The sequence below is a fragment of the Megascapheus bottae genome, chromosome 10 (genome assembly GCF_031878675.1).
Source record: "Megascapheus bottae isolate mThoBot1 chromosome 10, mThoBot2.hap1, whole genome shotgun sequence".
In the NCBI taxonomy this organism is placed as follows: Eukaryota; Metazoa; Chordata; class Mammalia; order Rodentia; family Geomyidae; genus Megascapheus; species Megascapheus bottae.
This window is the reverse complement of record NC_143518.1, coordinates 35028429-35050194: the sequence shown is the minus strand read 5'-3', so window position 1 is coordinate 35050194 and position 21766 is coordinate 35028429. Positions and strand designations below refer to the sequence as shown.

The 21766-nt window shown below is 40.7% G+C and overlaps 1 protein-coding gene across 2 annotated transcripts; it reads right to left on the bottom strand.

The window, feature by feature from the left end:
* Positions 1-562: 562 nt before the first annotated feature.
* Positions 563-21442, bottom strand: Slamf6 (SLAM family member 6). 2 transcript variants are annotated; one of them, XM_090340658.1, is made up of 7 exons: positions 21371-21442; positions 10586-10924; positions 7174-7437; positions 6640-6747; positions 5165-5244; positions 2989-3063; positions 563-2651 (listed from the first exon to the last, which is right to left on the bottom strand). In XM_090340658.1, the coding sequence occupies exons 1-7, from the start codon at positions 21417-21419 to the stop codon at positions 2604-2606; spliced, it is 963 nt and encodes a 320-aa protein (XP_090196784.1). In that variant the 5' UTR covers positions 21420-21442; the 3' UTR covers positions 563-2603. The 2 variants fall into 2 exon arrangements, with proteins under 2 accessions (XP_090196784.1, XP_090196785.1); XM_090340659.1 differs by lacking the exon at positions 2989-3063.
* Between the last annotated feature and the right edge of the window lie 324 nt (positions 21443-21766).

The window sequence follows — 21766 nt, the reverse complement described above, 5'->3', positions numbered from 1 at the left end:
GAAGCTGAGATTCAAGGATCACAGTTTGAAGCCAGTCTAGGCCGGGATGTTTGAGACTCTTATCTCTAATTAATCACCCCCCCCCCAAAAAAAAGCCAGAAATGGGGCTGTGGCTCAAGTGGTAGAATGGTAGCCTCGGGCAGGTTAGGAACAGTGGCCAACACACACACACACACACACACACACACACACACACACACAGAGTTTGTGATCAGCTTATGGTTTGACTGAAGACTACTTAAAAGTAGGGAGGACTTCTTTTTCCTTTCCATTTCTTTCCTAGGACAATCAAGACAACCTGATGAGAATTGCCTGCTACTGTGAGATTATTAAAGAACAAGTTTATATTCTGGAGGTCAATCTCAAGTACTTAAAAAAGCAAGCAAACAAGCAAAAACGCTTTCGACCCATCAAAAAAAAGCTAGGGAATACTTTCCAGAAAAATAAAAAATTAAAAAATTGAACCAAGACAAGAAATGATGTAAGGCAGGACAAGCACCTTTTCCTCTTATGCGGAAAGTTTTGAGAGTCTGTGAGTTCTGAGGAATGAAATTTAATAATAACAATAACATAAATCATAACATAGACAAGAAGGAGTGACATGGATGATATCCAGGTGCTGTGGTAAGGGCTGATGTGTACATCCATGCCTTGGAATCTCTGAGAGAGTGGGTCTAGGATATCCCCCAAATTTTCACACCAGTTCTTTTTTTTGTCGGTCATGGGGCTTGAACTCTGGGCCTGGGCCTTGTCCCTAAGCTCTTCAGCTTAAGGCCAGTGCTCTACCACTTGAGCCACAGCACTACTTTCAGTTTTCTGGTGGTTAATTGGAGATAAGAGTCTCACAGACATTAGTGCCTGGGCTGGTTTTGAACCACGATCCTCTGATCTCAGCTTCCAGAGTAGCTAGGATTACAGGCATAAGCCACTGACGCCCACCTCACACCAGTTCTTTATGATAGCATAATACTTGTGTATAACCCGAGCAGATCCTTCTGTCTACTGTAAATAAGACATATTATTCACAACTCTTGATACAGTGTAAACAGTTGCCATGCTATATTGTTTAGAGAATAATGACAAGAAAAACGTGGCACATGGTTAGCAATGATATCCCCCTCCCCCCACAAATAGTTTCAGTCCAAGGTTGGTTGAAGACACAGGCAGTATGCAGTATGAGGACCAATTGAATTGTTTTACAGAATTCTCATACAATCTCATTGGCTATTCACTTCCTCAGTAAGAACATGTGCAATAATAGATGTTAGGGTTTCTGTCAAAATAGTTATCATCTCTCCTTCTGAAGAGCTTATGATATAATCCTCTGGCGTGAGGAATATCTGGCCAGCAGGCTGTGTAATGACCTCAAAATTACTTGGTACATGGCAGGACAAGTGCACGTCTCATATGCCTAAAGGCATGTAAGATTTTATAAATATCCACAACACCCTTGTCAGAAGAAAAGAGTCCTCACCCCTGGATGGGAGAAATAGACATAAACAAATAAAAATAAATACTTATAATGAACGATAAATGACATGGACGGTGTAAGTAACAAAGAAAGGGAATGCACTTCTGGGAAATTCCTTCATGAAACTGACATTTAAGGCGAGACCTGAAGTATAGGAGGAACCCAGCAGACAGAGGAAGGATCTTGAGAAAGATGTAAATAACTGTAACAGAGAGGACCTTTTCTTCTCCTAGAGAAGCTGAAAGGTCAGGAAGGGTAAATAGAGGCAACCGGGGAAGAGTGCTACAAGCTGAGTCTAAGCCAGACCATTTAGGAACATGGTGAGTGGATTTTTCCCAAATGCAATGGGAAGCCTGTGAGGTTATAAGCAGGTGAGGGAAGGGTCTGATTTATGTTAAAAACAAAATAAAACAGAACAGTGTTCTACCTGTCTTGTGGAGAAGGGACAAGAGCAAAATTAGGAGAACTCTTCAGAGGCTGGTGAAGCATTCCACATAGAGGAGGCGAAAGTTGTTATAGGATGGTCATTGGAGAAAAGTGAATGTGTTCAAGATACATTTTGGAAGTAGATTTCAAGCTGATCGAAAGCTGTAGTCAGGGATGACTTCAATTCCTGGTCTGAGCAGTGGAGCTGATGTATTGCCACCCTCCTTGTTTCTTCAGTTGTGGAGACTAACTTTCCAAGAGAGGGGACATATCCTAGGAGATCTGGGTAGTCAATGACATCCCACCCAACTCCAGGGGCTGCATACCTCATCAAAATACATTATTCTATTTCAAATAGTCACAGCCTGCTGCTTCCTGAAAGGAGAGAAGTGATTACCTGCTGAATTATAACCTGTCAATTATAACTCTGCATGTTTAGCTTCAAAGGGAAAAACAATCTACAGCTGTATTTGTGGAAATAGGTGTTGCTCTGGACTAGATTGAAAAACATCATTTGGATTGCAAGCCGGAGATGTTGTCATTCCTTAGGCGTATGACCGAAGTAAGCAGGATCAAGTCTGATGGACTGGAAGCAAGAATCCCAGGTATTCAGATTCTGTTGCCAGGCAGAAAACCAAAATCAAGCTTTCCTTCTTTGTGTCAGCAGAAGGGTCATTCCTGAAGTTTGTTGAGGTCTTTCAGCAACTTACTTGATGTCATTAATGCCGGTTGTCCTGGGATGAAAGGGCTTCCTCTACAGGGAAATAAAAAAGGAAATGATAAAAGTTAATAGACACCAGAATAGCAGCCCACCAGACCAGACCAGACCAGACAGCCCCCACAGATAGATAGTAGGAATATTGATGGATTATAGCAGGATTAAATGAACAAGAACAAAAACAGCGTATTTACCCTGAATACAGAATAACTTTATTTTGGTGATGTCCTGAGAATTTCAACAGACTGTGGGTATTTGGGCATCTGTAAAGTGGCCCTTTTATGTTTATTTTATTGTGAAAAATCAGAGGACTGAGGAGATGGGTAAGAATATGAATAATAACAATTGAAAGAATATGAAAAATAACAATTACCTCCCTGGAATGATTAATGATGGAGTAAATTGTTAATGAATCATCATTTTTCATGAGTGTTGGGATTTCCATTTCCTGTACAAAGAAACATATTTGTTTGGACCACACAGAGACAATGAGATACATGCATTTCCCATTCTTGGGAAAGACAGTGTGACAAAAATATGCCCGAGTGTCCTTGCAAAGAGGATCAGCAGTGTTGAGTAATCAAAGGGCCTGGGTATGACTTAAATAATCTGCCTAGCAAAAATAAGGCCCTGAGCTGGGTGCTAGTGGCTCACGCCTGTAATCCTGGCTGCATAGGGGCTAAGATCTAAGGACAGCAATTCAAAGCCAGGCTCGGCAAGAAAGTCCATGCCACTCTTATCTCCAATTAACCATCAGAAAACCAGAAGTCGAGTTTCAGCTCAAAGTGATAGAGTGTTAGCTAGCCTTGGGCAGAAAAGCTCAGGGACTGTGCCCAGGCCATGAGTTCAAGTCCCAGTACTGTCAAAATAAAGAGGATTAAATGATCAAGCACCAACAGCGCAGACCTGTGAGCTTTTAGGGAGTATAGCATAGGGAGTATAACAGAACAGCAGCAGCCCACCCAGCAAGGCTGTGTGAAATTGTGTGCCAGAGGATTATTATCATGTATTCATTCATTTTTGTCGATCATGGGATTTGAAATCCGGTTCTAGGCGCTGTCCCTGAGCATTTCAGCTCAAGGCTAACACTCTACCACTTGAGCTACCGTGCCATTTCCAGTTATCTGGTGGTTAATTGGAGATAAGAGTTGCATGGGCTTTCGTGTCTGGACTGGCTTTGAACTGCGATCCTCAGCCTCCTGAGTAGCTGGGATTACAGGTGTGAGTTACCAGCACCCGCTGCATTATGTCTTTTTTTCTGGAGTTTTTGTTAGCAATAACTGGAGCTGCATGCTTTGCCTGCTGTATTCATCCCTGTCTTTCTAATGGCCTGGGCACCGTGTTGCAGCCTTCCTGGTCACCAGACACTGGCAGACCAGGAGCACCTTGGTTTTGAGAATGGCTCTGTCTGGAATATATACTGTAGTTGTAACAGCTGTAGACTTCGTCACAATTTTGGACATTTTGGAGTATTTAGACAATTATAAAGACCTGTGGGATGCTGCAGAGTACTTTTTTTCCCTTGCCCCAAAGAAGCAGCTAACAAGTTGGCTGGAGGCTAGTGTTTTTGATCTGGTGGAGACTGCTTTTTAGTTTGCCTTCATCGGGAAGTAGGAAGGCATCCTGGCCTTCCAGGATGTATAGTGTTATTTAGAAATGTGCCACCACCGGTGCTTTGTGTGGGGTGGGGACAGAGGAATGACAGGAAATTTTCGATGCTTAGCTATGGCCGTCCTATTATGTTGCTAAGGAGGAGGGGATAAATGAGGGCTGCTCATTGAATTAGACTCTCTTATTATGGAGTTACATATAAATTCTTGACCCTCTGCTCTTTACTCTGAATTCTCCATATGTGCCTAAATCCAGAGTTTGGAGCTTGCAATAGTTTGCTTTGGAAACTCTAGCTTAGTGCAACATTGATCTCTACCAAGTTTGTATACATGTGTGCATGCACGCATGCATGCATATGTGCATGCATGTATATATTGTGTTGGTACGGTACTGAGGCTTGAACTTCTGGGCACTGTCCCTTTGCTTTTGTGCTTAAGGCTGGTACTGTACTATTTGAACCACAGCCCCATTTCAGGTCTTTTACTGGTTAATCAGAGCCAAGTGCCTCAGGGACTTTCCTGCCCAGGCTGGCTTCAAACTGTGACCCTCAGATCTCAGCCTTCTGAGAAGCTAGGATGACAGTTATTAGCCACCAGCACAGGCTCAGCAAGTATTCATTGAATTCTCTAGGCTATAAGAGGATGATCTAATTTGTACTTCAGGTAGCTGGTAACGACACCAAATGAACAAGATCTACAAATGCATCCAACTGTTAGAAAGCAGTGGAAAGCAAGGTAGGAATACATGTCCTTTTAGGGAAGACTGGCAGAGTCTGGAGTGGTTTTGCATATAACTTTGCTGTCCCTGGTGCTATCTTCTCCCTTCAGTGGTGAATGTCATTTGGTTCAGTCAGATAATTGAGGTGACAGTTCATGGATAATCATTGTTTAACAACCACAACAACCACAATGATGGAGTACCCGGCTGAATGGACTCACCTGTCTTGGATGAGTGATCTGCGCATACACAGTACTCCCTGGAGAAACTAAGGTGTGTGTTAGGTTCTGTGAGGACTGTGCTGTTAACACAAAAAGTTGACATCAGTGGTAGAAGGACTTGGCTGTGGTCCTAGGACCTTGCTTTTTCTCAGAGCACTTTCTGTTCCTCCCAAAGTAGTTGTTCTAGGCTTTGCCCGCAGGGTTCATTCATTTTTGACAGTCTTTGGAATTCTGGATTGAATCAGAACCTTTCCAGTCACATGGTTCATGCCTGACTTCCTCTCTTGGGTGAGAGGTGCTCTCATACATATACCCTTATACTTCAGTGTCTCCTGCCAATACATGAAGAGTGAGTGACATTGCCTAGGGAAGAGCTGGAAATACTTAACTGGCTTGTATAAAGTCACAGAGATACCAGTTGCTGAAACAGGAACTCAAATGTAGATCTTCTCAGACCTCATATTCCCTCCTCAACAATGTGTCTCCTATCTCTCGCTCACAGGGTAAGATTCAAAGCCAACCTGAGTCACATTTTCTTTTTCAACTGTGTCTGTCCACTGCCCATGCTGTGTCTGAACAGAAATGATAAAGTCATAGGCAGTCTGGCTTTGGCCTTTGAGATTCAAGCTCTGTCTTTGGATTTGTTGGGTGACAATGAACAGGCCACAAAACATTTCACTGGCACTTATTTATTCCTGGCAGTGACCCTGATCTTGCTCTAAGAAACCATGATATCCCTCACTTGCTTGTAAGGGACGCTAGGGGTGTTTCAGGTCCAGTCATCTCTCCTTGTACCATAAGGTTTGTTTAAACAATGAGATCCTGATTTCCTCCTCTTTCAGTCCTTGGGCTTAAACTTTATACATCGATTCCTGTCTACGTTATGAATGGCAGTTGGCAGTTTGATGCTTACCACGATGCTGAGTTTGCTCAGTTGAAAAATGAAAGAAATTGGAAAAAAAAACCCAGGAAATTCAAACTAAGGACAGCAGTGAAAGAAGCCTTTTTACCTTACCTTCCTCCCAATAGGAGTCAGCAGATGTGTTCAAAAGATAGAGCAAGCTGGACACCGGTGGCTCACACCTGTAATCCTAGCTACTCAGGAGGCTGAGATCTGAAGATCATAGTTCAGAGCCAGCCTGGGCACAAAAGGTCTCTAATTAACTGCCAGAAAACCAGAAGTGGAGCTGTGGCTCAAGTAGTAGAGCACTAACCTTGAGCTGAAGAGCTCAGGGACAGTGTCCAGGCAGAGCAAGTGGGCAAATGGACTCTGAGGCTGAGTCTTGCTTTTCCCAATAGGCTACCTCCTTCAGGATATTAGCAGGTGGGTGGCCATCCCAGTGGACTAGGCTCAATGAGGGTTTGCATCCCTTCCACACCCCATTCGCCTGTCTTTGACAAGAGAGCCTTGGCAATTGAGAGACTTCAGACTGAATACCCACACCCTTGGAGAGAAAATTCAGAAGAAAACCTGCCTCTCAATTTCCTCCAAACAAGTATGCACACAAAGCTGATTATAAGTATGGTGATAACAGATATCATTATAATCCATATAGTGTATCGATTTTCCTTTGTCAAAACACCTGAAAAGAGAAAAAGAAAACACTCAGTATGTCTTGAGCTACATTTAATGGGACCCAGAGTGCTTGTGTCCACATCCCCACTGGGTCTTTCTAGGCTCTCTGCAAGGGCTGGGTGGGATCGTCTGTATGTAGAGCTCTGGAACTCTGGCAGGCCTTTGGGGAATGGGAGTTCATGTGATAGCAGGGAAGAAGGGGGCCTCGAAGAGAAGGGGGAGAAAGTACTCCTGCCTTCCCGAGACGTTTGCTCTTAGAGAAGTGCTTGGGGAGAGCTAGGAAAGGGAGGAGGGAGAGAAGCATGTACCCTTCCCAGCAGCCATTTGGCTGCTTCGCAATGCTACTATCTTGGGATCACGTTTGGAGTAGGAGGACATGCTACAATGCTGCAGCTGCTCAAGGCTCTCAGAGTGATCCGAGGTAGACTGTTACCTTTGCAGAGACTCTGGGCAGACACAGATATAGATAATTTGGTGACTGGGTTCTTAGCTATGCAAGTATAGTTCTGTATGCTGGAATTCTTGGGGTCCCAGGAGGTAGTGAAGTTTGTTCCATTGAGGCAGGTGTTTCTCGAGTCCTGCCATCTGAATGAGACAGTATCATCTGCATTTTCCACAGCACAGGTCAGGTGGATGTCACAGGTCTCATTCTCAGACAGTTGAACATGGTTGATAACTTTTACATTTCTAAATTGTCCTATGGACAGAGAAAAGATCTAGGTTAAGGACAAATGGCCTGACCCAGTTCCTTGTGAAAGAGTCTTTATTTTTGCCAATCCTGGGGCTTGAACTCAGGGCCTGGGCACTGTCCCTGAGCCTCTCTTTGCTCCAGGCTAGCACTCTACCACTTTAGCCACAGCACCACTTCTGCCTTTTTCTGTTTATATGATACTGAGGAATTGAACCCAGAGTTTGATGCATGCGAGGCAAACACTCTACCACTAAGCCACTTCCCCAGCCCTGTGAAAGAGTCTTTACCCTTCTATTTTTATATTCCAACTCTGCTGTATGCTATGGTCTATTTACTCGGTAAAAGATTCTAATTGATATCAGCAAGGTCTAAAATGATCAAATAAGTCTTTTTTTATTGTAATTAGTAAAAGGGTTACATGATATTTGCCAGATAGAAGGTGCATTAATTCACATACATTGATACCCTTTCACATGTCTTGGTACCCATTTCCCTCCCCCTCAAATAAGTCTTATCAATATAAGACTAAATAACCAATAGGGGGAATGGGAAAGGAGACTAAGGTTTCCATCATCTAGCTGGGACTTTGGAGCTGGTCATATGAACTGGCTCCAGGTTATTACTTGTGTTTCTTTTAGGCCTTGGATTCTACCATTTGTAAAGAATTTGGAGACTAAGTTCAGGGTCCTGAGGTAAAAGCAAGCAGGCAAATCCAGGGAGCAGAGAATGCAAGATATGCAGTCATTTGAGGAGAGTATGAAATGCAGAAATTTCTGAGAACAAGGGCTATGAAATATTGCTTAGAAGGATATCAATAGCTATGGACTAATGGGGACATGCCATGCTATGTCATAACAGGAAGACATGAAAAAGTTCTTGACCTGTTCTTGGCTGCAAGCATGAGCATGAAGTAAAGGCAATTCAACAAAGAATGGAATGGTTTCAGCTCTCTGATTAGAAGTGACCGAATAACTTTCATTACCTGAGTAGGAGTTGTGAAGTTACACACACACATATATATATATATTCATATTCCTATGGATCTAGCTAGTACTGTCTTCTCAACCATTGATTAGACAGCGTGATCTTGCTGGTAGTGGTTCGAATAATAATCTCACAAAGAAACATCAATGTCCTACTTCTAAGAATCTGTAATACCTTATCATGGAAAAATGGTCTTTGCAAAAGGAATTCAATAAGATGAAGATGTCATTCTGGATTATCTGTGTGGGCCCTACATTTAATGACTAAGGTTCTTACAAGAGAAAAGGAGAGGAGAAAGCATAGAGGAGAGGTGAGGAATTGCGACCACAGAGACAGGAACTGGAATGATAGAGCCATAAGTCAAGGAACAGTAAGGAATGAATGCTGATAGCCAGCGGAAGCTGGGAGAGCTGAAGAACAGCGAGTCTTTTTGAGGCCTCCCAGAAGGAAGCTAGAAGATAGAAGAGGCAGGAATAGATGGTTTTCTGGGACCTCCAAAAATAGCACAGCCCTGAACATTCCTTGATTTTGGACTTCCAGTCTCCAGAGCTAGAAAAGAATACATTTCTGTTGTCTAGGCTGAGAACAGCCCTGGGGCTGTTTCAACCCTTTATCTTTAATCTCCTGCTCAGAGCTTCTCCAAATATCCTGTCTTCTCCTGTGATATTTGCCTAATCTGTGTCATATTCTTTCAAGGACATGATTTTGACAACTCTGAAGTGGTACACTCATCAAATATTCAGGAGATACTAGAGATTAACAACTGATTTATTTGTGCCTTTCAAAAAATCTCCTAAATCAAAGGACTTCAAATGATTCTAGGCCTTATGATCTCTGGTAGGAAGGAATTTCAGAATCCCAGTGGTCTTTAAAATGGTCTAGCAGGAAAGTCTGCGAGACTCTTTCTCCACCAAAAAGCTACCACAAAACCTGAAGTGGAGCTGTAGCTCAAGAGGTAGAGCATTAGCCATGAGCACAGAAGCACCTGGGCCCTGAGTTCAAGCCAGAGGACCAGCACAAAAACAAAAAAGTTAAAGTTGTTTAAGCAGGCAATCAATTTTATGCTTCGGTCTCCTAGGAAACATTCCTGCTAAGTAATTAACATAAAGCTTTTTATGGCATCTCTGATTTTTTTATGATATAGATTCATAAATTCTTTCGTTATAGTTTCCTTAATTGTATACTGAGGAAATTTTCATTCTTGTATCTTGGGAAGACAGTTCTTTTTGGTTTTGTCTTTAGACAGTCTCACCATGTAGCCCAGAATGGCTGTTCAAGTACCATCTTTCTGTCTCAGTTCTGTAAGTGCTAGGATTACAGGTGTGGGCTCCTACTCTTGGCTAGATGGGAAGGCAGAATTTTGAGTGATGACCAACATGAGTCATCGAGGGAAGCTATTGTTAGATATCAATGCTCAGAGTAGAATTTTCTCTCTTTTGGCTTATTAGTACAGAACATTTTGCAATACATACCCTGGTGTATACAAGTTACATGGGAATTGCCGCCATCTGACATCTCTGTGACTGTGAAAGAGGCTGGGCCTAGGCATAAGATTGTACCTATCTCAGGCAGGGAGTTTGGCTAGTGCTAGAGAGCTTGCCTAACATGAACAAAGACCTGGGTTCAATTCCTCAGTACCACATACATAGAAAAAAGCCAGAAGTGGTGTTGTGGCTCCAGTGATAAGAGTTCTAGCCTTGAAAAAGCCCAAGGACAGTGCTCAGATCCTGAGTTCCCAATTTCAAGCCCCAGGACTGGCAAAAAAGTGGTAGAGTACTAGCCTGGCCTTGAGTTCAAATCACAGTAAAAAAAAAAAAAGATTATACCTGTCTCATGGAGCCTTGTGAGGATTACATGACAGGCACATGTGATATGCATGTGAAAAGTGCCAGTAGTAGTTCACTTCCTTTAATTCTATTAGATTGCTCATTGCAAGGGACTATTTTTCTGGATTCTGGGTAAGAAAACCACGAGACTTGGGTTCTAGTCTCAGCCCTGCCACCATTGGGTTGTGTCATGTCATTGAGTTGCTTTACTGTGGAACCTCATGGTCACTCTCAATACCATCCAGGCTACACTAGGTGCCAGTGAACACTTATAATCATACACGATTAAAACATACAATTTGTTTTCTTGCCTCTACGTAATTAAATCTCACATTGAAACTCACTGAAAATCCTCAGAGTATAATTAGAAGGCAGTAAAATGGTGTTTGTCGTGGTCATCTGGATGCTATAATTTCCTGCGTCTGCCATTGTCAAGTTGATGAGATGCAAAGAGTAGGAGTAGGTGAGGGCTAGCCGCTTTCCCCAACTTGGATTTAGCACCAAAGGTTTCGGCCTTCCTAGCTCTTCAGATATTTCTGTGGTAACAACAGCATTTCCATTATAAAGCCAGGTGACAGCCGACACATTCTTTTCTGCAGGAAGCTTCACGGGGAAGGTTACTGACTCCCCTAGAACCCCATTTACCACCAGAGAGGTTGAGTTGCTTCGTGACACTGCATTCCCTGGAAACAGAAGGAAAAGGCTGTAAGACTGTCCTTGATAACTATTTACCAGTTCCTTGAACTCTGCCAGTCTGGCAAAGCTCTTTGAAATTGAAACCCAGAAGATGCGATGAAGAGAGAAATGGTTAGAAGTGTTGCAGTGGACAACCACAAATGCCTTGGCATCCATGGCTAAATTGAATAGTTGGTCCAGACGATTTGGTCTCTAGCTCACTTCCACTTGGGGATCATGACCATACTCTGTGATCCCCTAACCTTGATTTCTTTGGGGATCAGGTGGTGAGGGCCAAGGAGCTATGCCAACTTTTGACATTGATTCCTCAAACTGCAGTCAAAAGACTTGCGCTAAATGAAGGCACTTACTGATTACCTATGCATCACAAAAGTAGGCTTGTGTGATTTAAAGGACTAATAACTGAGATTTACTGCCCACAAAATTCTTCTCATGCATTTTACTTGGGGATGACAATAGTTCTTTGAGATAGATAGGGTGAATATTATTATCTCCATTTATAGATCCTAAAAGAACCGAGGCACAGATGTGAACTAACTTTCCTTAAGGTTGCACAGCTAAAGAATAGAAGAGTCACAAGTTGAACCCAGGACTTTTGATTCCAAATACTTGTTGCTCTTTTCATGACACTAGAAGATATCTTCTCTGATCTGAAAGAAGATTCATGTTCTATAATGGCTGCATTCTCATGAACCCATTTTAGTGCCTTCAGTGTCTGAGCCAAAAAGGTAAAATATACCAGATGGTGCTTCTGTGATCTTACAGAAGAAAACAGGCAGAAGATGCTTCTTTAATATCTTTTCAGGTTCTTAGCACTTGTATGATTTTCTAGTTCTCCGTTTACTTGGCCATCTATCTATGCTTCAGTGATCCTTGCATGGCAGCTCTCTGTACTATGTTTGACACATGATGGGATGTGGAAATGTTTGAGTTGTCAATGAATAAATAACTATAACCACAATATCAATTTCCTTGGGATTTTTATTTCTCAGGAAAGGAAAGAAATTGTATGTGTGTGTGTGTGTGTGTGTGTGTGTGTGTGTGTGTGTGTGTGTATTCATATGTCTCCTGGTGTTTTGATAATCTACTCAGCATTTAGGGATCTCATAATTCCTTTTTCTTTCCTTCTCTGTCATATGGATTCCAGTCACAAGGCATTGCTATCCTCAATTCCCACCTACATCTACATCTACATCTACATCTATATCTGTACCACATCTGTTCCATCAGCATTTTGACACACTGTTATTTGTGATCTTGACCCTTCTTCCATTTTAGAATTAAATGAGCAAATATTATAAGCAAAATCTTGAGCCCCAAACTCCAGACACAAAAAAGAATTACAATGGTATAATTTCACTTACTTAAAGTTAAAAAAACAAAACACAACAGGCAATATAAATCTTTGCTGATAGAAGTCATGAGAATGGTTATCTTTTTTTTTTTTTTTAATTTGTGTTGGTTGTAAGGTTTGAAGTCTGGGACTAGGCACTCTCCTTGAGCTCTTCAGCTCAAGGCTAGAGCTTTATCACTTCAAGCCACAGAGCCACTTCCAGTTTTCTGGTGGTTAATTGGAGATACAAATCTCATGGACTTTCCTGGCCTGGGTTGGCTTTGAACCACGATCCTCAGATCTCAGCCTTCTGAGTAGCTAGGACTACAGGTGTGAGCTACTAGTACCTGGGAGAATGATCATTTTTGAGAAGGAGGGAGAGGTATGAACATGAAAAGCCTCAGGTGAGGAATCTGGGAATGCCGATGTCTGTGTTCCATGTCTTCATCTGCGTTTGGCTGCACAGACAGTTACTATCTGAGAATCCATGGAGCTAATACTTCAGATTTTGTATTTTTCTCTTTGTACTTAGTATAAAAATTAAAACAACAAAGCCAAAACAAAACAAAATCTTTATTATGACCTATAAAGACCAAATGATCTGACCTTGGTATTTTTTTCATTCATCTCATTCCTAAATGTGTCACTCTGTTCCCTTTGCTCCAGCCCATGTGGCTTTTCCTTGAACAGAACAGGGCTTGTGCACTTGCCATTCCCACTCCCTCCAGATAGTCCTGGGGCTCACACGTTGGTCTATAAAGCAATTGATAGTCCTGGTGGCTCACACTTGTAATCCTAGCTACTCAGGAGGCTGAGATCTGAGGATCAAGGTTTAAAGACAGCCCACGTAGGAACGTCTGTGAGACTCATCTCCATTTAACCTCCAGAAAACTGGAAGTAGAGCTATGGTTCCAAGTACTAGAGTGCTTACCCTGAGCAAAAACGCTCAGGGGAAAAAAGAAAATAATACACTCATAAACTTCTTCATGTTTTTGCCTGCCAATCTTCACCCATTTATTTTTCTCTGTACTAATCATCTGACATACTTTGTAATTTATAACTTTATTTTCTTGGTTCTTTCTCAATTCCTCTTACCTATTGGTTCAAAGACTTGCCAGATACTGTTCCTCTCTTGCTTGCACTTCGCTTATTTCCCTTGTTTTGATAAAGTTGCAGTTATTTAGGTTTTTTGTTTGTTTGTTTTGTTTTGAGATCAGGTCTTGCAGTATAGCCTACCTATGTTTCTCGGATTCACTGTGTAGCCCTAGGGTGGACGCAAACTCATGATCCTCCTATCTTAGCCTCTCCAATGCTGAGATTATCATTATGTTCCACCACTTCTTTAATAAATCATTTATTTTACTATTTTTTCCAATTCCATGTTGATTCAGCAAGTGAGAAATTAGAAACAATAGCATACAGACTACTTTTTTTTAAATTCACTTTAAGTACCAGTTCTTGGACTTGATGCTGAGCATCAGTATCTGGGTTTGGCATCTGGTAGAGGTACCTGACAAGTAAATGATTAATCACTTATGTGGTGATGGATTAGGCATTGGTTTAGGATGGGGCCTCACCCCTGCATTGTCCTTGTACTCCTATTGCACCATCAGTACTAGGCACATTTTTCTCTTTGTTATAGATTATTCCCTTTCATTTCTAAAGTCAAAAGCAGGCATTGGATCTGTTTTTCCATATTGCTATAACTTAGCACAATTTCTAGCACACTGAATAGTAAGATGATGGAAGTATGGAAACATATCCAGGGAGAATGTTAGACAGGGACAAGTGGGTATAGTCAGGAAGCACTTCAAAAGAGACGATGTTACAGGAGAATTCTGAATAATAAGTACTAAGTCTTGATTGCTCAATTATTAGTAACCTCTTAAGAATGTCCTCATTGAGGGCCTAGAGAAGCAAGCCAATGGAATAGGAAATGTATTAAATGGAATAATTGTGAAGAACTTCCCAAATATCCAAAGGACAGACCCATCCAGATACAAGAAACTCTTAGAACCCTTAACAGACCAGATCAGAACAGGACATCCTACTGCCACATAATCCGTACAAGATCAATAGAGACCAAAGAAAGGATCCTTATAGCTGCCAGGGGGAAGAAAACAATTACTATCAAAGAAAACTAATCAGAATAACCACAGATTTTTCAGCAGAGACCACGCAAGTAAGAAGGGTGTAGAATGCCATACCCTAAAGGCAAACAACTACCAAGGATAGTATGCCCAGCTAAGCTCTCATTCATAGTTGAGGGAAAGATAAAAACTTTTTACAACAGGGAAAAATCGAAACAATATATATTGACCAAACCAGCATTGCAGAACATTCTCAAAGATGTTCTACACATCGATAATCAACATGAAACAATATTAACAGAGAAATGGCACTAAACAGAATTCTACACAATTATAGAATAAATTGATAAGACAAAGTCAGTAGTTTAAAAAAAAGAAGATAAAATGGCAGGAACTAATAAACACCTTACAATCCCAACCTTCAATGCTAATGGACTCAACTCTACAATTAAACAACATAGACTAACCGGTTGGGTTAAAAAACAAGATCCATCTTTCTGCTGTCTTCCAGAGATACATCTTGCTCAAAACCAACCAACCAACCAAACAACCAACCAAACAAACAAACATACACTAAATGTGAAAGGTTAGAACAAAATCTATCAAGCAAATGGTCCCAATAAACCTATTGGAGTCACCACTCTTAAATATGATAAAATAGATTTCAAATTAAAATTAGTGAGAAGAGACAAATATGGCTATTTTGTATTAATTAAGGAATCGCTTTTTCAGGAGGTTATAACCATTCTTCATATTTATACACCAAACTCCGGAGCCCCCAAGTTATCAAACAAACCTAATTACACTAAAAACACACATAGGTCCAAACACAATATTTGTTGGTGACTTTAACACACCATTGTTACCTCTGGACAGATCAACATGACAAAAACTCAACAGAGAAACCTTAAAACTAAACAATTTCACAGACCAACTAGACCTAATAGACTTCTACAGACTATTTCACCCAGTAACACCAGAGTGCATGTTCCATTCAGCAGCACATGGAACATTCTCCAAAATAGATCACATCTTAGAGCACAAAGCAAATCTGTGCAAATTCACAAGCTCTGAAATTACCCCCTGTATTCTCTCAGACCACAACGGTATAAAGCTGGAACTCAACATCACTCTACACCAAGGAAAACCCTGTAACTCATGTAGACTGAACAACATGTTGTTGAATCACCAGTGGGTTCTGTATGTAAAGAACCCTATGGATTCCACTCCCAAGCTACTTGAACTAATACAAAACTATGGTAAAGTAGCAGGGTATAAAATTAACCCTCAAAAATCAATGGCTTTCCTCTATACCAACAACGAAAATAGTGAGGCTGAAATCAGGAAAGTAATTCCTTTTGCAATAGCCTCAAAGAAAATAAAATACTTAGGAAATAGCTTAACCAAGGAAGTAAAGAACCTCTGTAATGAAAAATTTAAAAACCTGAAAAAGGAAATTTAAACAGATCTAAGGATGCTCCTGGATTGGAATGAACATTGTAAAAATGGCAATACTGCCAAAGGCTATCTACAAATTCAATGCAACAGCCATCAATATCCCAATGTCATACTTTAACAAAATAGAGAAAGCAATCCAAAAATTCATATGGAATAATAAAAGACCCTAAATAGCAAAAACAATCCTTAGTGGAAAGAACAGCAGTGGAGGAAGATTAATACCAAACTTCAAGCTCTACTACAAAGCTATAGTAATAAAAACAGCTTGGAACTGGCACAAGAACAGGCCTGAGGACCAATGGAATAGAACTGAAGACTCAGAAATCAACCCATAGACCTATGGCCACCTAATCTTTGAAAAAGGAGCCAAGAATACTGGCTGGAAGAAAGACAGACTCTTCAACAAATGATGCTGGCAGAACTGGCTAAGCACATGTGAAAAACTAAAGTTGGATCCTTATCTGTCTCCCTGCACCAGAATCAACTCCAAATGGATCAAAGACCTTGAAGTAAAAGCAGATACCCTGAAAAATTTAAAGGAAGAAATAGGAGACACACTTGGGCTCCTTGGCATGGGTAGAAACTTTCTTAATAAAGACCCAGAGACACAACAAATCAAAGAAAGCTTGGACAAATGGTACTGCATTAAACTGAAGAGCTTCTGAATGGCAAAGGACATAATCAGCAAGATAAATAGGAAGCCCACAGAGTGGGAAAAGATCTTCACTTCTGATACAACAGCCAAGGGTCTTATATCTAAAATATACCTACAGTTTAAGTAATTAAATCTTCCAAAAACAAATCCTCCGAGAAACAACCATCCCATTAAAAGGTGAGTTAAAGACTTAAAAAGATTTCTCTGAAGAGGAAATCAAATGTCCAATAGACACATGAAGAAATGCTCTATATCTCTGGCCATAAAAGAAATGAAAATCAAAACAACTTTGAGATTTTACCTCACCCCAGTTAGAATGGCCATTATCAAGAAATCTAATAACAGCAGATGCTGGCAGGATGTGGCCAGAAAGGGATCACTACTACACTGTTGATGGGAGTGTAAACTTGTCCCGTCACTCAGGAAAGCAGTATGGAGGTTCCTCAAAAGACTAAACATAGAGCTCCCCTATAACCCAGAAATCCCACTCCTGGGCATCTACCCAAATATCCAGAAACAAAGCCATACTAAACCTACCAACACAACTATGCTCATTGCAGCAGTATTCACCGTAGCTAAGATATGGAACCAACCCAGATGCCCCTCAGTAGATGATTGGATCAAGAAGATGTGGTATTTATACACAATGGAATTTTATGCTGCCATCAGAAAGAATGACGTTGCCCCATTTGTAAGGAAATAGAAAGACTTGGAAAAAATCATAAGTGAAGTGAACCAGACCTAAAGAAACATAGGCTCCATGGCTTCCCTCATTTATAACAATTAGTATACATTTAGGATTCTCCTAACAGAGGTACATATGGCCATATAGGATGAGGCTAAGCTCAATGAACTCCAGGATATGGAAACAAGAGGTTTATCTTTGTGATTGTTGTTCTTAATGTACTATGTGAAGCTATTTCTTTTTTCTTCTTTTCCCCTTAAGGTTTATCTTATGTTGTTACTGTATCTGGGTTTGGTACTTGGTATATTATATATATGTTTATTTGTCTATTTGAAAATGGGAAGGTAAGAGAAAAACAAGATGGGTGGCAGGGGGTGAGGGGAGGGAAAGTGTGAGAAAAACATAGGAAGGGGTAACAATGTTCAAGAAGTAAGGTACCCACTACCTGATGAATGTAACTGTAACCCCTCTTTATATCACCCCAACAATAAAATAAAATAAAAAAAGAATGTGCTCATTCTTTAACTACTGCTTTATCTACAGCTCCTTCTGCCTAAAATGTTCTTCCTTACTTTTTCTATGTGACAAACTCCTATTTACCCTTTAAGAATGCGGTTGCTTCTGTTTATATTTGGGGAAGGGGTAGTTTGCAAAAAGCAAAAAAAAGTCAATCCTCAAATTCAAAAGGTCCCAAATTGTAAATGGTTTCAAATAGTCAAAATATTAATGCCAAAAAAGGAGGCCTCATGTTCCCCAATTTCAAAATGAATACAACTATAATATACAAAAGAGTGTAGTATTGACATAGGGTAGACATTTGTATATTTATAAGGAATTGAATTGAGTCCAGAAATAAGAGTGCCAATACCATTCACTGGAGAAAGAATATTCTCTTCAATAAATGATGCTACACAACTATATATTCATGTGTGAAGAAATGAAGTTGAACCCTGACCTTTTACTGTATACAAAAATTAACTCAAACTCTATTAGTCAACTAAATATAAAAGTGAAAATCATAAAACTCTTACAGAAAAACATAGTGGTAAACACAAATGCTCTTGTATGACAACAAAGTCTTAGATGTGGTACCAAAAGCACAACAACATAAGATAACAGATAAATTAATAGAACAAAACCTAGATACATAGCCCATATAGAATGATGCTAAATGAAAGGACCTCCAGGATATAGAAACAAAAGCCATATAATGAGTGATTGTTGTCCTTAATGTACTATGTTATCTCTCATCTCTTCTGTCTTCCCTTGGTTATCTCATATTGTTACAGTATTTCACCTGGTTATCTGATATATTGTATATATGCGTATTTGGTTATTTGAAGTTGGATAGGGAAGGAAGGAAAACAAGATGAGGATTGGGGGTCAGGGGAGGGAAATGAGGACCAAGACATGAGAAAGGGTATCAATGTTTGTGAAGTAATGCACCTTCTATCTGGTGAATATAATGTAACCCTTCTATTAATTACAATAAAAATATGAAAAAAGAAAACAATATAACCTAAATTTTACTTGCTCAAAATAAAAACTTTTTTTTAACATCAGAGGATATTGAATCACAATCTCACCAGCAGAGTCTTATCATTCTGATTGGTCAGATAAAAAAGATCATATATTGTATGATTTCATTTATAAGAAATAACTTGCAATGGGCAACTCCATGGAGATAGAAAGCACATTGATGTTTGCTAGGAATTGGGGTAGGGAGAGGGAAAAATGATGAAAGTAGTAGAGCTCTAGCCTTGAGAAAGCCCAAGATAATGGTCAGGCCCTGAGTTCAAGGCTAAGGACTGGGAAAAAGAAGGATTTTGTCTCATGGGAATTTAATAATAGTGTGGACAGGGATACAACTGAAGCTGGATCTGGAACGAGAAACCCAAAACTGAAAGGCATGGAAGGCTAGGGAGACCTGGAGGGGGAGGAGCACAAGTTATTCATGCTAATAACCTCCTGTAAAATGGCTCGCTTTTTGTGATGAGCAAAAATACCCATCTGAAGGTGTGAATGGTTACACAGCAATGCTCGGGGGAGGGAAGCTATCAGCTTCCAACCTTTCAGCTGTAGAGCCTTGTACAGTTCTGACTCAGAATCTCAGAGCTGCGGCTGAGGGTACAGCTCAGCGGGAAAGTACTTACTTGGCCTTTAGCACCACAAAAATAAGTAAATAAAAAATAAACTTAAAATAAAAATCTCTGGAGGACACCACTTTACATTTCTAGTAAGTATTCTCTCCTGGGTCTCAGAATACCCATAGCTTCTTCTTGTAAGATAGAACTAGTTTCTATTTTTCCCTATCACCAGTCCTGGTATGCCTAGAACTTAAGGGTCTTGCTACTCAACATGGTCTATGGATAAGGACTTTGGTGTCATATTAACCTTCAACCCAGAATCGACATTCTAGTAAAATTATCAACCCGGTTATGTGCATATTAAAATATGACAAGTTCCCATTTACAAAGAACAAAATAGACAAAGAGATGAGGTTGGTTTTCTCCAGGAACTCAGGATGGTTGATTTAGTTGTCCTGTTAGTCTCTCCCCTCCATTTGTGTTGGGGTTTGAACTCATCGTTCTTAAATTTTTGAATTAAATTTTTTTTCTTTTTGAATGGGTCACTGGTGGCTCATGATTGTAATCCTAGCTACTGGGGAGGCTGAGATCTGAAGATAGTGGTTCAAATCCAACCAGGGCAGAAAAATCTGTGAGACTCTGGTCTCTAGTAAATGACTCAGAAAAAGCTGAAAGTGGCACTGTGGTGAGCAAAAGAAGCTCTGGGACAGCACTCAGGCCTAAGTTCAAGCTCCAAGACAGGTACAAAACTTTTTTGTTTGAAATAGAATCCTATTTTCTTACTCAGGCTAGCCTCAAATTCCAGATCCCGTGCTGGGGGGACTGGAGTGAACCTCCATACTTGGTTTCGTTCTGTTCATTTTGCCAGGGTTTGAGTTAAAGCAACTGAGATTATTTTTCTACAAAGTTTGTGCTTGTCTTTTAGCTACATTTCCTAGTTGAGAACATGAAATGAGTAATTTCTCTTTAAGCTTCTTCAGGAGAAAAGTTGAATTTGTCCCACACTTCCGCCACTGCAGTCTTTCCTGTCCACAGTCTCTCCAAACTCTTCTGGACCTTTACATGTACAATTCCCCCTGCCTCATCTGCCTCCTCTCCTATACAGCCCCTTAAATCTCAGACGAGATACTGCTTTCCCAGCAATTCTATTCCTCATCACCAATCTAGAACAGGTCCCCTGGTTTTTCTCTATCATGGCAGCTGGCATCAGTGTTTTCTAGTACCATATTGTGTGTGTGTGTGTGTGTGTGTGTGTGTGTGTGTGTGTGTGTGTGTGTGAATCTAAACTGTGTGTCAACTAAGTGAAGTGGCCCTGAACACAGACCACAAAGGCAGGCCTCCCCCATTTCTCTCCAGCTGGGGCTATGGAACCCCTGTCTTCTCAGACACAGTCAAATGTGTTTCTCTTTGTATGCCCCACCCCTCCAACTGCTAGCATTAAGCTGGTTGCTTATGAACTGTTTTTATTTTCTCATTTGTAAAATTGGGACTGGAACAGTGTATATTCTATTCTAGAGGATTCAAGAAAAATACCATAGCAACTGGGAGAAAGAGACATTTCAACATGAAGACATTGAGAATAATCATAGAGGATACTTTTACAAGGAGGAAAAACCTGAAAACTCTCAGGAAAGTTTGGAAATGGTGCTTTTGTTTAAATGGCCCCAGAAAATTGGGCTAAATTGAACCATAGACTTTCTTTGTTCTATCCCCACACCATAGACTCATTATTTAGATTATCATCAGGAAGCCCAGAAAGGATAATTAACCTATTGAAAAAGCCGCACAGTAACACAATTGCTAAATTGCTAATAAATTAAACTGAGTTCTCCTTACACAACAATCTGCCTGTTGTGAACCCTAAACTGTCATGACTTACACAAGCTCATTTCCTATGTCCCAGATAACATGGACTTCACAGGGGAATCCAGCTGAAGTAGTCATCCTCACACCACCGGAGGCAGCAGCATTCAAAATGGAAGTAGGGTGGTAGCTTACCAGGTGCCATTCTTACCCCTACCAGGTCCCTGGACAGAGAACCAGCCAGTCACTTGATTTAGACTGAGTTGGCTACACAAAAATAGGGAATCCCTTAGCAACTACGTGGGTTTGCATAGACATTTACCTGAACCAAGGCAGAAGACAAGTGGGAGAGTCAGAAGCAGCCAGAACATCCTCTGAGTGGTGGGGACGAGTGCTAGTGCTCTGGAGGCAATCAAGGCGCTCTGTAATAAATTGAAAGTGCTTCTCACCGACACTTCCTCTTCCTCTGAGGTGTGTTGGTAAGACCTCGTTCCCCACCCAAGGGCACAGACTCCTTCTGTTACTAATTTTGAACTTCATTCACAAGTTGGTCATGAAAAGAATTTTAATTTAGAAGATTTATGACGCCTCACCATGCCCTGGGATTGTTGGGTAGTGCATTCTGCATGTCTGTTGGGTCTGATTTGTTTGTAGTGTTGGTCAATCCCTCTGCTTCTTGAGTTTGCCTTACGAGTTAGATATCTGGACTTTTGGGGGG